The 19,053-nt window shown below is 39.0% G+C and overlaps 1 protein-coding gene across 6 annotated transcripts in view; it reads right to left on the bottom strand.

Annotated features, from left to right (window-relative positions):
- The window catches only part of NIN (ninein), a 121,025-nt gene that overhangs the window by 19,386 nt on the left and 82,586 nt on the right, over nucleotides 1-19,053 (bottom strand). For all 6 annotated transcript variants that reach the window (XM_088149644.1, XM_088149645.1, XM_088149647.1 and 3 more), the window contains 10 exons: nucleotides 15,804-16,315; nucleotides 10,324-12,387; nucleotides 9,312-9,437; nucleotides 9,005-9,074; nucleotides 7,177-7,392; nucleotides 4,961-5,074; nucleotides 4,638-4,760; nucleotides 3,662-3,775; nucleotides 2,749-2,895; nucleotides 471-650 (listed from right to left, as the gene is read on the bottom strand). In XM_088149644.1, coding sequence (XP_088005770.1) covers nucleotides 471-650; nucleotides 2,749-2,895; nucleotides 3,662-3,775; nucleotides 4,638-4,760; nucleotides 4,961-5,074; nucleotides 7,177-7,392; nucleotides 9,005-9,074; nucleotides 9,312-9,437; nucleotides 10,324-12,387; nucleotides 15,804-16,315 — 3,666 coding nt within the window. The remainder of the gene's footprint in view (nucleotides 1-470; nucleotides 651-2,748; nucleotides 2,896-3,661; nucleotides 3,776-4,637; nucleotides 4,761-4,960; nucleotides 5,075-7,176; nucleotides 7,393-9,004; nucleotides 9,075-9,311; nucleotides 9,438-10,323; nucleotides 12,388-15,803; nucleotides 16,316-19,053) is intronic.

Genomic DNA, 19,053 nt, shown 5'->3' on the forward strand with positions numbered 1-19,053 from the left:
CATCATTGTATTCATTGCTCTGCATCAGCAATGGCATGGCAACCTAAGCCAGGCCCTAGGCCCAACATTCTTATGAAATAGGACAGCAGTGATTTTATACAGGAGTGAACAGTGATTCAGTCTTGTGGGATCTATTCTTTTCATTTATTTAAGCTCTCACATACACTAACTAGAGCCTGGTGCAAAAAGATATAGCTATAGGACTTAAATGATAAATCATTTTAAATATCAGAATCAAACACAACTTCTTATCCTTTCTACCCTCTTTCTCCAATTTCTTTGTTTCAGGAGTAGAAATTGTTATTATGAAATAACTAAAGTCAGCAACCTTTGGTCAATCTACTGTTGGTCATTCAAACATCTACCTTGATCAGCTTTATGTCTACCCCTGAACTGCTGTTACTTCTTCAAAGATTTTGGAATAAGGTGGGCTGCCTCCATATTAACACCTGACAATTATTTCAATTCACCTTTTCCCTAGAATGAGCTAGCTCTGATTTGGCACCCTGGAATTCCCTCTGGAGCCGCTCATTCTCCTGCCTCAGAAGCTGCTGCTCCTGCTTGACCAGCTGATCCAGTTCATCCCAACAAAGCTTCTTCTGTTGGTTCTGTAGCCCTGATGAATGCACAGCTACTTCCAGGAACTGACTCTGAAGCAAGAAAGCAAGCAGACAGTAGGGTCAAACCTATGATACACAGCTAGGAAGACTGATTGGTTGCTCAGAGGCTTGGATTCAAAGCTGCCTTCTGCCTTGGCTCATATTTATGGACATGGGCAAGTCGCTCCCTCTCAACTTGGCTACTTACCCATAAAGCAGGAATTGAAGGGACTGCCTTATAGGACTGTAGGAAAGGCAAAACAAAAATGATCTTCTGCAACTGAAGGTTAATATAGCAAAGGGACTGTGCACCTTGTTTTTCCCTTTTATTGCCAGCATGAGAACAAGACAATCAGAAAACAAGAGCTTCTTTAAAAAGGGAATGTATTGAGCTACTGCTGTTTAACATGGATCTACAATTCCTGTCGTGAAAGTAACTCTACCCAAATCACCTGAGTGAATTTTTACTTTTTTTTCCGGTCTTCTCCCCCATTGGGGGAGTTAGTTGGAGTCAAGTGGCACCCAAATTGAATCAATGAATCAAACAAACAAATAAACAAACAAATAAATGCCTTTTATATCACTTAATCTAACAAAGCCCCTACTTGGCTGATTTCAAAGAGAATGAGCAGCACTGAGACACCACCAGGTCTGTAGGCTAGACTGGCATGTCAAAAACAGATCCTAGAAGAAGGAAGTGGCAAATCACTTCCATATTGCTACCAAGAAAACTGTGTACATGTTGCCAGAAGAGATGAGCCCAACTCAAGATGGTCTTTACCTTTTTAAACTGTTATATTCACTCTCTCTCTCTCTGTGTATATGTATATATGTATGTGTGTGTGTGTATATCTATCTATATGTTTATATTTTTCTTTAAAAAGGTTCAACTCCAGAAACACAAAGGCAGACTGTTAGTAAAGCAAGCAAAAAAGGTTTTACTGATATCAACGCAACACTTCCAGAACAAGATTTTGATGCAGCTGCTTACCTACAAGTAGGTTTATTTGTGACTAATGGTGAAGAATTTTGAACAGAATGGAAATAGGTTTGAAAGTAGAGTCCTAGACAATCAAACCCAGATGGGATGCAGGTAATTGCTAAAAAGTGAATACACATTTATCAACTATATAAAATTATTTTAACATCCAGGACAAAGGACATGGATTGGCAACTGCTTATATTCATGGAACAAAGAAATGTTAGTGTGGAAGTTAATTTCTTATACTACTCACTACGTTTACACTACTATCCATTGACAAACGATAAGTTTGACACTGTATCTAGAACTTGATTTGAAAAAAAAAAAGCACATATACTGTAGTATATACCAGTGGAGTAGTTAAAGCATCTAGTTTAGGACTGGGGGACCTGGGTTCAGGCAGTCACTTGATCTGAAAGCTGCCTGGAAGCCTTTGAGTAGGGGAAGCTAATCACTTGCTCTCAGTCTAACCTACCTCACAGAATTATGGCTGGGGAATAAATGAGAGGAGACCATCATGTATGCCACCTTGGGGTCTGAAGAGAAAAGATGGGGTATGTGTTTTCCAGATGAAATGACTATCTAATCCACACAGTTCAGTTACTACAATGATGAAGAAGACAACTCTGAAAGTATTTTTATTTCAATCCAGCTGTGCAGTTGATTGAAGAATGAACTGGTTTAGAGTATTTAATTAGTGTGAGGTATTCTGTTGAACTGATGTAAAGCATTTCATGCAGCTATGTTAGTCTCTTGATAGCTGAACAAATATACTGTTGTCATTTTACTGAATATGTGGTGGTTTTAGTGATAGCGTTACTGTCGTGTGTGTGTAACTATAAGCATATTACTATTTATTAAAAATACTGTTATGTATATGCCATTTTTCATCACGAACAATCCTAAAGCATAGCCATACTTATAGAACAGACCATAGAGAATAAAGCCAATTCATTAAAAAGAAATATATTAAAAGGACTCAATAGCCAGGGAAGGCCAGCAGAGAAAGATGGGTTTTGAAAGGATGCCTAAAACATGTCAGCATATATTATCTGTGTTTAAAGATGTGGGAGACTTCTGCTTCTCAACAGCAGCACAAAATTCCCTTTAGTAAATATCAGTATGAGAAAGCAACTGCTGAAAACAGACCCTCCCGCTCGTGTCTACCTTCTCATTGGCCATTTGCAGTTGCTTATTCAACGACATCACTTCCTGTTTCAGATTCTCCTTTTCCTGCTGGGTGACCCTTAGGTCCGATTTGAGCCTGGATACCTGAAGGCTGACATTTTGCACAACATCATCGAAACTCTGAATCTAAAAGGGTCAAAGAAAAAAGAGGTGGGTGGTGGGCGTTAAATATTAATATTTAATTTAATTTAATATTCCAGCAAAGGAGAGATGCAGCTTCCACACACTTTTTCACTTGCTCAATCAGAAACCGCATATATAGAGAATATGTATTTCAGGATGAGAAAACCTTTGATAAAAGCACAGATACATTCTCTGTTGCCAAAGGCAAAGGAACATGGGTTGTTTCTCTCCTTTCCAGCAACCCAGTGAACAGAAGCAGCTCTTTTGTTCTGGAGAGATTTTTCAAACAGTGAAGCAATCAAGGTAATATAGGGATAAACTTGCAATACAAGTGGGAGTTGAAAGAAAAGATAGATCAGAACCACTCAGTGTGACCTACTCAGCAGGGTTGGGTTTTTTTACCATGTCATGAACATACAACACTTTGAAGGACATTTTACTACCCATTAAATGTTCATATCTTTAGTTGGCAGACAGAGACATCCATGCATATATGCACGGGCAGGAGCAGAGGAAAAAAAGTATTTTCCAGTTCATTGTGGAAGCAAGCAAACATAAGAGAACCAAAGGTGTAACGATGATCTTCTTCTCTACAAATGCTATGTTAATCTAATGCTTTTGTGGGAGAGAAAGTCACAGCTTCAGCTTAACTGCACAAAATCAATGAGCTGTTACATTTTAAGCCAATTAGAAGCAATTTTTATCAATGTGTCGGTAGGGGCATCTGCTGCCCAGAAACTTAAAGGACTTTAACATGACAGCAACACACCTTGTCTTGTGACGCTGCCATTTGTGCTTTCAGACGCTGATTCTGGTGCTCCAAAGATGATTTCTCCTGTTTCAAGGAAGCAGTGAGGCTCTCTAGGAAGGCCACTTTAGCTGCCTGCAATGGTAGTAAAGCCCAGGCAGGGCTGCTATTAGTATCCATGGTCAACTGCCAGGACCCCAGCAGTCTCCAACTGTACCATCAATGCCTAACCCTAAACAATTTTTTCTTCTGACTGAGCAGTTTGAACACCAAAGTGGTTGGATCAGACTATGTTTGTGATCCCTTTGAGTTGCCAAACTGTCAGTGCTCTGCAACATCTAAAGGCATGGGCATCTACAAAAGCCATGGGCATCTAAGGCATGGGCATCTACAAAAGGGAGCCAAGAGAAGCCAAGTGGAAAATATGCATCATAGCATTGTGATGTAAATTCCATCCCTTCTGTACTTGCATCATGCTGTTGCACGCAAATACATAAGAGGTGAAGCTTGTGTTATGATGTCACAATGCACATCATTTTAGTGTCACCATAGCTAGCTGCACACACATTTGCTAAAAGGGGATAAAAAGGTGGAAAAGAAAGGGAAAAATGCATTCTGATCATCTCCATCACCTCCAATCCTCCAGATAGCACCCTGACCCCTCTATGACACTCTCTAACTCCCTCATGTTATCTTTTCATTATTTTCTGGGTGGCTAGATATGTTTCTGCTGAAGCAATGAGCTGCATCTGCCCCTAATTTCTATTTGAACCTACATACAAAGAAGAGACTAGAGGCTGCCAGCATTTTACTTGGCAGCCTGATGGGATCTTGTGAATTATTTTTGGATTTAAAAAGTAAGGACAGTTAAAAAAAATAATGAACACCAAGGAAGGTGGCCATGAGCCCCACACTGAGCTCCCCAGAAGTAAAGTGTTGATATCTGTGGACTGAAATAAAGGGTGTGTTTGGATGGGGTATTATTCTATGCTCTCACCTTCTCTATGCACCGGTTCAGCTCTTCACTGAGGGCTTCCTTCTCTCTCAGTAGCTTCTCATTTTTAACGACAACACTGGAAATCTCATTCTCCAGCTCAGAGAGATCCAGGCAACTGGGTACCTATGGAAAAATCTCTATTTTAGGTTTTGAGACAAGCATGTTTAAAGTGTATTCAAGAAGAACTTCCCAATAATGTCTATGAAATGTTTGCAGATAAATGGAGGCTGTCTACATCTCAGGAGTGACCTTCATAAACTAATGGGTCCCCAGAAGCAGATATCTACTCCCTTTGGGAAGGAAGGCATTCTGCCTGCCATTACCTGTTTTACATTCTCCAGTTCTTCCTTGAGGAAACGGTTCTCCTGCTCCAGAGCATGAGCCTTAATTCTGAGCTGAGCCAGCTCTGTTTCCAGGGATGAGACCAGTGATGAGGACTAGGAGTTAATTGAAGAAAATTGAATTGAATTTGAGAGTGGAGGAAAATACTCTTTTCAGAAAGCCTCAAAGGTTGGTTAATTTCCAGCTTAAAAATTGGCTAGAATAACATTTAAAAAAAAAAAAAAAGTCCCTCTCTCCTCCATCTTTTGAAACTGCCCTGTGGAAAATGTTGCTGGATAGAGGCCAATGTACCAAAATAAGGGGAACAGTTTCACATTTTGACATGAAATAATTAGCCAAATGGACATTATAGAAGCAGGATAGAAAGAGTAGTATTGAGGCTTTTGAACTTGTTGTTGGAGAAGACTCATGCTAATGCCACGGATAGCCAAGAAAACAAATGGATCATCAAACTAATCAATCTAGAGTTCTCACTCGAGGCACAAATGATTAGGCTCAAATGATCATATTTTGGATACATCATTGAAGACATAGCTCTCTGGAGAAGGCTCTAATGCTGTGAAATATAGAAGGAAAGAAAGGAAGAGGACAACCAGCAGCAAGGTAGATGGACTCAATTACAGTGATGATGGGTGCACCATTGGAAAACCTGAAGGACCAGGCCAGGGACAGATCATCTTGGAGAAAATCTATGTATGTGGTTGCTGAGAACTGACAACAACTTGATGGCATAATCAATCAATTAGCCAAATCTTAAGCTACAAATTAATAGCGCAATGGACATAGCTTAAATAAATCCTTCCCTTCCTGGTGCTCTCCAGAAATGCTGGCTTAGCTCATCTTCCCTACAAATGATAAAAATTGTAAAATTATGGAGGGCACCCAGTTGGGGAATGGCACATCTTTGGGGAGCTGAAAGTCTCCAGCTCAGTTCTGTCCCAGGTAAGAGATAATGGACAGATTTCTTTCAGCCTCTAGACTTACTGTCAGTCAGAGTAGACAGTACTAGAATAAATGAACGAATGTTCTGACTTGACATGAAACAGCTTCATCTTTAATATTCAACTGCTATAAAAGATAAAGTAAGATTTTTCAGCGATTGAAAACTTAACTGTTTTATGATTCATTGCAATAGTTTTTAGAAACAATACTGGGGAAATATCAGAATGAAATCTGGTCTTAGTAATAACACAGAGATGGAAATCGAAGACAGTTCATATACATGTTCAGGTACATGATACCTTATAAAGTTAAGTGAAGTCAGATCCCTACCCCATGGAGTTCTATTCTTACATTTAATATAGGTGTGGCAACGAAGAAAAATGGTAACAGAAGAACAAAAGGAGGCCAGGAAAAATGTGTGTTTAATTATACAGAATTACACTTGATTTACAGTAGGGTATAGAGACTAAGGGGTTATATTTAAGGTTTCAAAGAAAATACGGATTTGGAAGCAGGATTTGATGGAAACAGTGCCATTATGCAAGTAGTGGCTTATCACTTTAGAAATCTGAAAATATGTAAATACTCAGAGAAAGACAACATATGCCATGGTACCAACTAAAATTATTGGAAAGGACTTGCACCTAATCAGGAATTGTCTCAGCAACTGACACTGTACTAAAAGAGGCTTAGGAGATGAAATTCCTACCCAGTTAAACCACAAGACTCATATTTACATGAGTTCCTTTCAAAATGTTTCAGACAATAATCTTCACATCACATCACATCTTTTCTGTTCCTGTTCCCATCCCTGTCCTCTGGAACTGCGTTTCTTCAAAATCTGCATAGCCCAAACCCTGTTGTCTTTCAGAAAAGCTTTAAAAACCATTTTTTCCGCCAGTAGGCTTGATGCCAGGGCAATTTATGAACTCACATTAGAGGCTTCATGTTGTAACTCTTTCTGTATTTCCCTGACGTACTACTTTTTTTGTTTTGATTTGATTAGTAGTTTCTTTTACATATGGTTTTAAAAATGTGCTTTATTTTGTTCTTTATGTCACCTTGAGTCCCTTTTTGACTAGGCAGCTTATAAAGTGAAATAATAATATTAATGATGATGATGATAATGGTGGCAGGTGAGTATTATTATCCTCAAAGTATGATTTAGAGGAAGTGGGGGAGTGACAGAGGCAAAAGCAAGATCTCCATCTTGCTACTCAATATTGGTTCCAGTATTCATTGTAACTTATCGTACCTGCATTTTAGAATTCTCCAATTCTTCTTTGAGCTGGGAATTCTCTCTTTCCCATTCTTCTGACATATATTTCCTTGCCTCCTTTTCCTTTTGCCGAAATGCTTTCATAAACTGCTGGTTACAATCTTGCACATCTGCTGGGTTTGGAGAGTTTCGATGGCCAAGTTCAGCATTTTCCAATTCTAGCTGTTGATTCCTGGCTTTCAGTTCAGATACCTGATTAGGAAACAAGAACCCAACAAAAATTAAAGATAAGGGAAAATTCCTAGGACAAAGGAAACTACTTTTCAAGTGTTCTTTCCTTCTGCAAAATAATTGCAGTGCAAAAGGGAATGAAGGATACTCCTCAGTCAATAGTAATTGGTTTCAGGATATGAGGAGAGCTGGGCCATACTCTCTTGAAAAAGCCAGCACTGCTTGTAAATAGTTGGGACTACTGACTACCACTTTAATCCCAATCTGGTATTCTCCCAGTGGGAATAGTTTTCTCTTCCATAATTCCCCAACCAAGATATCTTTCTCAGTCTTGACCTCTAGGATTCATGCAATAAAAAGCTTGTATGTAAAAAACTTTTATTTTCTACAATGCCTAGAACCTTTGGAATGATATACTTTATTAAACTTATAAATAAAATAAAATAAAATAAAATAAAATAAAATAAAATAAAATAAAATAAAATAAAAAGAGATCTAGGCTAGAAACTTTTGGAATCTATTCTTTGGTTTGCTCTTTCTACACCAACTTCCATTTTCTAATGATAGACTTTGTTCCATGCTTCAGGGTAGTAACAATAGTTAAAGGGTAAAATATTAAAATGTTGTGGTGATACATAAAAGTGAATTCCTCCTTCCTTTCCCCTTCAAAGAACATGAATATTGTAAGGGGGAAGATACAGGCAGTCCTTGGTTAATGACAGTAATTGGGACTGGAATTTCTGCTGCTAAGTGATGTGGTCATAAAGCGCAATATCATGTGACCGCATCACTTACCGATGGCAATTCCTATAGTTCCCATTGCCGTCATTAAGTGAGGATTGTGGGTTGTTAATGGAAACTTCCTGGCAACTTCCTGCCGACTTCCAACAACCAAAGTCAGTGGGGAAGCTGCACAGTTCTGGGACTGCTTGCCACCCTGCAAGGCAGGGTGCAGGGTAGCCAAAAGGGCAGAGATTGGGAGGGAGACAGGCAGGTGGGGGAAGTTGAAGTGCCCCTGTGGTCATAAGTGTGGGTGGGCTTCCAAGCACCAGAATTTTGATCATGTGACTGCGGGTGCACTGCAATGGCTGTAACTTTGCGGTTTGGTCATATGTCCATTTTTCCGGCACCGTCTTAACTTCAAATGGTCGCTGAACGAATGGTTGTAAGTCGAGGACTACCTGTACTTTGAAGGGGAGGTTTGACTCATGAATCCTGTCTTATGATAAGCAAGCATAAAGCCAGTGGATAGCACAGTTCCAATGTGCACATTAGACTGGAAGTAAGGATCATATTGGATCATATTAGCACTTGGCATCAGTGAATTTCCAAGAGCATTTTTATAGTTAAGAGTTGAGTTCCTTTCTTAATCACCCTTGATTCAGAGTCTGTTGATTTACTTTATTTTGGTCATAGACCAGCATAAAATGAATTACATAACGTCCCTCTAAAATAGAAGTAAAAATAAAAAAAATCATAATGATAGAATAAGGTAAACATAAATTAAAATAAAATTATGTAGTACAGGAATTAAAACCAGGGAGAAAGCTATAAAATTACAATCAATGTTATAATCAATCTGAATTCAGAGTCTTTCAACCAACAAAGATTGCCTAAATGGAGAAAGACCTACCTGCTTCTTCAAGCTTTCAGCCATCTTCTGCACCGCCATTTTCTCCTTCAGTACTGTCTCTGTTTTTTGCCTAAAATGCACAGTAGAGAGAACCATCACATTCTACAGTACAACAGTCTTCTCCAATGTAGGTCCCCCTGGATACTTTGGGGCTGAAGGGCGGGTTGCCTAAATATTTTGGAAGCTGTAGTTCCAATGCATCTGAAAGGGAAGGTTGCTGGGTATGTGGGTGAGTATTAAAAGCAACTATAGAACCATCTCATGACGGCTGAAAGGAAGAGGATTTAGAGGATTTAGAGAGACTTACCAGAGCTCTTCACGAGACCCATTAAGCTCCCTCAGTCGCATGTTGGAAATGTTTCCTTTCTCATTTAATAAGGCAATCTCATTCTTCAAGGCAGTATTCTCCTCTCTGAGATGCTCCACCTCATATCTGGGATGCAAAAATACAGAGCCTTTGGGATACTCAAGTTACTTTGAACTATCTCAGCCTGAATTAGTTTGTTGAAATGCATATTATTTATGTAGCAACACCTAGATAATCTTGGATGATCTTGAAAAGCCAAGGTGGTTAGTAGTTGAGCGGGAGACTACCAGGAAATTCCAGGTTTGTAGACTACAGTGGGAAGTTGAAAAAACATTCTGGAAGAATTCAGTAGCAAACCATTCCCATATTATTGCCTACAAAACACCATAATCATCTCTATGAAGTCATTAGGAGCTTGAAGGAAATTTTATCCTTGAAGGAAATTTTACCCTTACTTTGGCATTATTTTATGATACAGGCCATCAACCTGCAAAGATGTCTTTCTTACTACATTAAGTTAGCCAACAGGAGCTCAATTTTATAGAAAACTTCTATGTTACGTTATTATGTTAATTTAGAATTCATTAAAAATGCTATTGGTTAACTAATTAGGATTGTGGCCATTAAAACCAAGGAATTAAGAGGAGGAAAAGGAAGACGAGGAATGATACAGTAGGTACTATTGTAATGAGGCCTATAAAAGCATTAAACTAAGCAGCACACAAAAATGATTGTCTCATGCAATTTGCACAGCTCCCAATAGATAAGCCTATCATCTACCAATTCAGCTGTTTCCAATACTCCATAAAAAAGAATCACTTGGTTACTGATTCTTCAAACCTCTATGAAATGTTATTAGCTCATTAGAAACCCCAGAGCATTTGCCTTCTAGGCAAAGTTAATCTACATGTTAATCCAAGACATGCGAGGTGGACAGTGAAGCACTAGGTAGTTAGTTTCAAAAAGCAGAGCCAAGTGGCAGGATTTAGACCATGGAAGGATTCCACATTACCTCAAAAGCTCAATCTTCTGAAGCTGCTCATTGTAGGTGCTCTGCAAACCATGAAGGGCAGCATTCAAACTATCTTTCTCCTGAGTATGGCTGCCTTTCTGCTTCAGAAGCACTGCTATTTTCTCTTTGAGCTTCCTGTTCAGCTCATGAAGCCCTTTCTTCTCCACCTCTGCATCCTTGGTAACATTATCACAGCGGCCCAGCCGTCCACTCTTCTGGGGTTGCAAATTCAGCATGAGCAAATCTGGTTTGCCAAGCTGGCTCTGCAAAATCAGCTTGGAAGTCTGCAGGTTGGCATTATCCATCATCAACTGGTCCTGTTTCTTTTCCAAGTCTTTCACTTTCTCCAGCAGTTGCCCTTTTTCCTCCTTAAGTGTTAAGCAGTCTTGGTTGATCTCATCCAGTCTGGACTGCAGGCCTATCAATATTGGCAGGTATCCCTCCAGTTTATTGTTCCGTTCTAGCAATTTGATTATCTCTGTTTTTAGGGCTTGGTTTTCCAGCTTGAGTTCTTCTGGAAATTGGAGAAATTTAGGCCCTATTCTGGAGTCTGCATCTTTCTCTATATCCATATCCCAAAATTCTGAGACTACATCATGCAGGTCTCCCTTGTTAATTCTAACTTCTTCTCCATGGTCTGCCTCAAATATAAGAGAATAGGCACTCATCTCCTCAACACCTAAATCAGCATCCAAAGCTTCAGCGAAGAGCATTTGTTTTTTTGTTGCACAATCAGTAGGCAATTTTCCAGTGTCAGTTGTTTCCCACTGGAAACTTCCCTCCTTCTCATCACTTCCATATGGTAACACATTAGGCTGGGGAATAGTTTTAAGGATTTCCTCAAGCTCCTTCTGAACCTGTGAAGCCATGTCTTGTCGATCATGAGCTGCTTGATTGCATTCAGCCTCTAGCAGAATGATCCTCTCCAGAAGCTGATTCTGTCGCAGTTTAAGGGCTTCATTCTCTGCCAAAATTTCTTCATAGGCTTTCTGCAAGACATGTGAAGTCTCCATCATTTCTTCGGTTGTTGTCCCTCCATTTTTCATGATTGGAATTGCAATCTTGTCTAGTTTTTTCATTCCATCTTCTGTTACATCTTGACTGCTGTCTTTGTCAGTCATGTTTAGGAGCTGAGCATCCACAAACATTTCTGGAACTAATGGGATGAATCCAGGGGATTTGGTTGATTCTCTGTCTAGTTCTTTCAGAGATTCATCCATCAGAAAGGTAGTTTCTACATTGTTTTCTTCTTCTGGCTCTTGGACTATTTCTTGTTTTGAAAGAACATCTGTCTCCTTTCCAGGTTCCTGGGACTTGGCAGGTCCTAGAAAATCACTTCTTTTTGCTTCTTCATCCTTGTTCAAAGAAACAAGGTTGCTTTGCAGTTTGGGCTGACATTGCAGTTCTTGCTGTGGATCTTCTATTTTATCTTCAAGCACTGAGACATTTGACTTCAACTCATTTTTTTCTTCCATTGTTCTGCCGAGCATCTCTTGCTTCAAATACTCCAAAGTGATCACCGTAGAATTCTGTTCTTGTTCACATGCAAATTCTGTTTCTAGTCTTCCAAGCTTTTGACTAAGCTGCTTTCGTTCTTCCTGTAATGTTGACATTTCTTCTTCTCTTTTCTTTAGTTCCATCTCATGGCTGGATTGAATCTTCCAAAGTTTCTCACACAACTCATTTTCTTGTTTTTTCATATCCTGTACCTCCTGTTGAAGTTGCTTTTTCTCCAAGATCAATAAGTTCACATGCTCCTTGTAATTCATCTCTAGAAGTTTCTTGTCTTGTGCCAGTAATGAAGAGATTGCCTTCTCTTTCTCCAGCTTTTCTTTCCATTTCTCTTGGACCTCAACACCTTCCTGGAGAATTTCATTTTTTTCAGATTCCCACTGGGATTTCTCATCAAACTGCAGCCTAGAGAGCTTAAACAATTCTTGTTGGTGCTGATCCTCAAGTTTGTCTATGGTTTCTTCATACTTCCTTGCAAGTGCTTCTTGTTCAATGGTGAAACATTCCTCTCTTTGAAATATTCTTCCATTATACTCATTTTCCATTTTTATCCTAAATGTGGTCAACACAATACATTACTGAAATCTCTACAAGCTCATGGACAAAAGATTGCAAACCACCTACTGTACTAGTTTTTAGTTGTCTTAGACCTGGAATGCAGTTTTAGTAGCAAACTGCAACAAGGGCCTTCTGTAATTTTTAGCCTGGTATTTTTCATTTTTAATCCTACTCTGATTAATTCCTGTCTCCTACTTATTTTTCATCTTCTCTTCTTCTTTCTTTTAGAAAAAGGAAGCAACTTTTAAAAAATCGCTCATATTCAATCAGGTTACAGCCTATTGAGTTGAGAATAATGGCTTAGCAAAATAACCAGAGATTTTCTTAATACTAAATACTCTATTTAATACAATAAATTACCATCTAAAGGGTTAAATACATTTTTAATGAACAGATTATCTGCTTAGAGTTCAGTGATCTCCTAAATAGCCTGAACGCAATCAAAAAGAAAGAGAGAGAGAGAGAATAAGAGATTTTTGGCTTCTTAAACTCATTCATATTTGCATATAGCTCAGTTATGTTTAGAACTGCTCAAGTCTAGGCTCAGATTGTGACTCACAAAAGGAGCTAGCCAGATCTATTAGACCAGTGAAACTGGAAGCAAGAGATGCTGGAAACCAAGGATGAGCAACTTGAAGGCCCAGAGCTGCATAAGACCAAGAGTCCCATCCAATTGCCAGAAATTGCCAGAAATATTTCTATTGCTCACATTTATAGGAATCCCAACTGAAAACAATTATGAGCAGTGTACAATTAAAACCAAATTCAATACAATGTAAAAATAACACAAGGCAATAAACTAGGGACTAAAATAACAAACACCTGAGTAAAAATTCCCTGAGGTGCATGCTTCTAATCAAGTGCCTGGGGAAAGATCCAAGTTTTTAAGGCTTGTTTGAAGGACAGAAGGACTGGAGCAACTCAAATCTCAGATGGGATTCAGCGGTCAGGCTCTGCAACAGAGAAGGCACGCTGCCTAGGTCTCATCAGATGTAATGGTTTTAAGGATGGGACCTGGAGCATGACTCCTTTAGCAGATCATACCAATCAGGCAGAAACAATAGAAGGTTGATTCTTCAGCCAGGCCCTATGCTATGAAGGGTCTTATAGGTCATAGCCAACACCCTGAATTGCACCTGGAAGCTTACAGGTAATCAGTGCAGCTTGCATATGTCGGCATACCGAGGTGTGCTTATAACTGCCTGTTCTGTTGCTTTGTGGACCAACTACAGCTTCCAAGTATTCTTCAAGGGCAGCCCCACTGCAAGAGTCCACACATAAGCTGACTAAGGTATGAGTGACTATGAGAAAGGACTCCTGGTCCAGGAAAGAGTACAGTTTATTGTTCAATAGGGAAAACATACAGAACTACTGCATAACCATAATAAGTTTATATAGTTAAGAAATGAGGAACACTCTCCTTCCTACATACAGAACCCAAGAAAATAAAGGAAGTCCTGGCTGTGCTCAAGCAAGGCACTTTTTATGACTACTGGCACTGTCATCCCATCTGGTGTTGCCTCAGTACATTAAGTGTGGCGCCTTACACGATGGTATACCTGTTGTAAACCATTTCAGGAGGTATGATATCACTGGCCCTGAAATTCAATTTATTGGATCAGAGACCTCAAGTCAAGAATCCCAAAACTGGGATCCCAGGTATCCTAATGCTTATCCGCCCTGTTCACATTTGAGATTTGCACGCCCCCTTTTGCTTATCCATACAGGCAATGAGTCTGGAGGAAATAATCTTGAGAGAACAGGGCTAAACTCCAAGTCAAAGGTCTGCTGCTTTAGGACCTTTCATTCAGCAAGGAAAGGAGGTTGGAGGTTGGAAGTGTGATCCAGATTTGGAGCTATCAAAGGCTTGGCAAATATTTTTGAAATCAGTTCATCATTTGGAGCCATTCATCCTTGCTTGGGGATTTCTGTCTTTTATAGGGCAGAACAAGCAATCAGGGGCATATATGAGACACTTATGCAGATCAAATGGAACAGATGCTGTGTAGGCACCAGTATAAGAGATCCCTTATTAAACAAAGCAGTACTGTACCACAGCCATAAGTCAAGACTTATTTTCTTAGTTGCTCTGGCATCTGGAATAAAATAACAGTGGCCTATTTCAAATCACTGAGAACACATTTACTGTGTCTATAATGCCTTCATGTGTATAGAGCCATTCTCAAAACCTATTTTATTAAGAAGCCCTGAGTTTTGAATTAATATATAACTTTTGATAGTGCCTAGAATATTGTAGTAGTTGTAGTAACTATAACAGTAATAGTGCCCTAGCAAGGGATATTGATATGAGTATACAGTGGAACCTCGGGTTACGAACACTTCTGTTAACGAACTTTTCGGGTTACGACCAGCTCCGGCCGCAAAATTTTGCTTCGGTTTGCGAACTCCGCCTCGGGGTACGAACAGGATACACAGCCATTTTCCCTGCTGACACGCGGTCGCGGCTTCCTGTGGGTGAGATCGCGACAGCAAGGAGACGTTCGGTGAGGCTTGTGGTGTGTTTCTTAGTGTTCTGTGAAGGTTTTTGGTGTGCTTGTTAGCATGGCTCCAAAGAAAGTAATTTGCTTTGGGTTGCGACCAATTCGGGTTGCGACCAAAGTCACGGAACGAATTAAGTTCGTAACCTGAGGTACCACTGTAGTTCTTAGTCTTGGATAGAATGTTAATGAATAATTAGCAGTATTTAAAAGAAACCAGAAGTCCCTTTAAAATATTAATATATACTGCACATGATGGGATCTACACATCCTTTCACACAGATGGAAAATGTAATTCAAACGTTCATACATGATATTGTCAGTAGAAGCTGGCAATAAAAAGTATCTTACTAAGATCCTGTCAACATTGCAGGGCTATATAGGTTTAGGCTGAAAGCTTGTTTTGGAGGTAGGAATGCCCCATGTAAAAACAAACAAAAAATTTATAGCCTAAGACAGGAAACACTACAAAAATATGCAAAAGCAATAATTTGTTATAACGATATGTTGAATAAACCGCTTAAAATATACTTTATCAGAATTCAATATATATGTAGATGTATATAAAATTCAATACACACCAACAATATGCAAAATGACCAAACTTGATCAAAGTAACCAATGTAGATACAATTATACACTCTTGAAAGATAATTTGTCAGATATAAATATAATTACTGTACAATTTTTCCTGGTTTCCCCTACAGGACTTTCCTAAATGCTAACCAAAAAATCTTCCACAAAGATTTCTGCATAGCATTCATTAGCAAGGGTGTGATTTAGCTTCTATTAGAGATCTAGAGCTACCCAATGCTTATCCCAGAACTGCAAGTCTCAGAGTTCCTTGTAAGATAAAATGAGTTAATCCAAGGTAAATTCTGTGCTATTGTAAAAAAAAAAAAAATTACTCACTTTTGTTCCTGGAGCTCTTGCTGATGCACTCTTAGTAGCTCTTGTTGGAGCTGATCCATCTCCAGGGCATGCTTCTCCATCAGTTTTTGCAACTTCTCATGGAACCCATTTTCTAACTCCATTTTTTCTTCTTGGATGGTCTGTGCTAAAGTTCTCATTCTTTCTTCCAACCAAGCTTTAGACTGAATCAACTCTTCCTTCTCGTGACTAAAATTATCTTCTGCCTCTTTCAGTCTGGCTTGGAGCTCCCTCTCATGACTGATCTTCAGGCATTCCATAAGGCTAGTCTTCTCATCCATGCATATCTGGAGACTGTTCTCTTCCACACTCTGCTGGGAGCTGCCCTGACTTAATCTTGCCAGTTGTCCCTGAAGCTCAGAAACTTGGGCTTGCAGACATTCAATTTGCTCTTCTAACACTTGTCTCTCCTGACAGTACTTCTGCTGGAGGTTCTCTTGTCCCTTCTCACAGTTGGCCTTGGTCTCCTCAAGATGCTTCTCGTAATGACATACCTAAGTGAAGGGAAAGATCATGGTTAGCATTTCTGCATAACTCAGTAGAAGCATTGCATAAACAAAAAAAGTTTGGTTCAATAGTGTATATAACTGAAAATGAGTGTGAACTCCAGCACCCATAACCCTTTTTAATCTGTTAAAAAGAGGTCCCACTAGTACTCTGGAAAAAGGCAGACTTCCCCAGCCTGGTACCCTCCAGATGTATAGGAGTATAGTTCTCAAAATGTCCAGCCAGCATAACTTATGGGCTACTGTTGGTTGTTTCTGAGACATTTCTGATGTATGGCAGTGTTATCCTTTTCATAGCTTGTGTTGGTTGTGTTGTAGTAGGTTGGGTCTGATAAAGTTGCGTGGATATCCATTTTTTGGAAGATGTTATAAAGTTGGTCTGTTTCCTTCTTCTGATGTTCTGGGTTGCTGCAGTGCTTTTGCACTCATTTGAATAATGTTCATACACAGCTCTTCTTGTGGGAGGTTGGATTCTTACTTTGGTAATGGAGTACTTGGTTAGTGTGGGTTATTTTCAGAAATGCCTCAGAAACAACCAGACTGTTACAACCATATGGCATCTCTCTAGCATACAAACCAACTAAAGCCCTTCAAAACATCTTAAGTAAGCCAAAAGACCCAATAGCACAAGAAGAAAAAACAGGAGTCATCTCCAACCTACAGTGTAAGGACTGTAACAACCACTATATAGGACAGACAGGCAGAAGGTTTGCAGAGCACATCCCTGAATACCAACTAGCAGTCAGAAGACATGATGAAAACTCCTTAATAACGAAGGTTACAAAATGTTTGCAGGAAAACAGCCAAGCTCAGAGAACCCCAAGGACTCCACAATTGTTCTATATATTGTTGCCTTCTGTGGTGATTGTGTCCATCAGGGACAAAGATCCTGAGAGGGGAGGAAATAAGTACATATTTTTGCCTCCCAAGAGCTATTTTATGAACAGCTTGTTTTCAATAATAGGTCCTCTGCTGCTGGGTCTCTCCTAAGCTTAATTTAGAGATCGGCAAAGAACAGTGATCCATGAAACCACCATCAGTTCTCTGAAAATAATCTTATGATCTATATTCAGTTTGTGTGCTGCAAATATAGAAAGCCAACAAATCTTTTTTTAAAATAATTTTTATTGAAAGTTTTAATAACAACAGTAAAAGAAAATGCAAACTAAACTCAGAAAGAAGGAAAAGGAAAGAAAAAAGTAAAAGATGTACCAAAAAAAGAGAAAAGAAAGAAAAAGGAAAAGGAAAAAGAAGGAAAAAGGAAAAGGAAAAAGGAAAAATAAAAATAAAAATAAAGAAGTAGCTTCTGATCTCCAGTAGTAATGTATGGCTGTGAGAGCTGGACCATAAAGAAGGCTGAGCGCCGAAGAATTGATGCCTTTGAACTGTGGTGCTGGAGAAGACTCTTGAGAGTCCCCTGGACTGCTAGGAGGTCAAACCAATCAATCTTAAAGGAAATCAACCCTGATTGCTCATTGGAAGGATCGATAATGAAGCTCAAGCTCAGATACTTTGGTCACCTAATGCGAAGAGAGATCTCTTTGGAGAAGACCCTGATGCTGGGAAAGATTGAAGGCAAAAGGAGAAGAGGACGGCAGAGGATGAGATAGTTAGATAGCATCACTGAAGCAATGACCATGAAACTGAGCAAACTCAGGGAGGCAGTGAAGGACAGGAAGGCCTGGCGCAATATGGTTCATGGGGTCACGAAGAGTCGGACACGACGTAACGACTAAACAACAACAAGCTTCTGATCTTCATCACACGTACAACTTAATAATTCATCACCCCCTATAACATTACATGCAAGTATCTCTTCTTCCCATAACCCATTTCTTATCCATATGCAAATGCAAAAATCATTAACATTTCAGTCCTAGCATCAGCAAAAAGTCCATAAAGGATCCCAGATTTCTACAAATGCATCTTGGTCAAACAAACCAACTTTATATTTTTTCCTTTTGCTTTTAACAATCTTAATCTTTAGTTCATTCAGATGCTGTCATAGGATTTGATTTCTTTTCCATTTTTCTTTTTCCCATCTCAAAGATTTCTTCAGGACTTTAGCCAACTTCTTTGGCTAAAGATGCAGTAAAAAGTCCTTATCCAGGTCAATTTCTTGGCTTGTCATTTGTACTTCCACTTTAGTTGTTTTCTCTGTCTCATAGTCCATATTTTTTTTTATTTTCCAGTACTTCTGCAAATTTTTTATATTCTGATATTTCTGCATCAGGCAAAGTTTGTTTTAGCTCTTTATCTTGTAAATCTTCCAAGATGTTCTCTTTCACATCAGTAATTTCTTCTTTAATATCTTTAGGACATAATCTGTTCATAGAAGCATGTATCATTGCTGAGACTAAAGCTGCTATTTTTCGACCTCATTCTTCAAAAATTTCCGGAAGTATTTCAAATATCAAAACATTTTCTGTCATTTTGCAAGTTCCAATGCTGACCAAAGACATTTTTCACTTTTTATCCCTTTTTCTTTTCTGCCTTGAATCTTTAGTTCCCTCTAGTGTTCAATTCTAAAATCAATGTCTCAGATTGCTGTTTTGACTTAAGATAGACTAAACAAGTTGGTTCCCATGAATGTGTTGTTCATTTATATAATTATTTCCAAACTTTTGTAGCAAAAGTCCTAATATTCCATTATTCCAAGTTTGTCCGGTTCCTTAATTCATTATAACTTTCTTAAATCAGATTCTTATTTAGCCTTTTGCTGTTTA

The sequence above is a fragment of the Python bivittatus genome, unplaced genomic scaffold (genome assembly GCF_059951505.1).
Source record: "Python bivittatus isolate LINGU-HERP-01145 unplaced genomic scaffold, Pbiv_v1 ctg000580_np1212, whole genome shotgun sequence".
In the NCBI taxonomy this organism is placed as follows: domain Eukaryota; kingdom Metazoa; phylum Chordata; class Lepidosauria; order Squamata; family Pythonidae; genus Python; species Python bivittatus.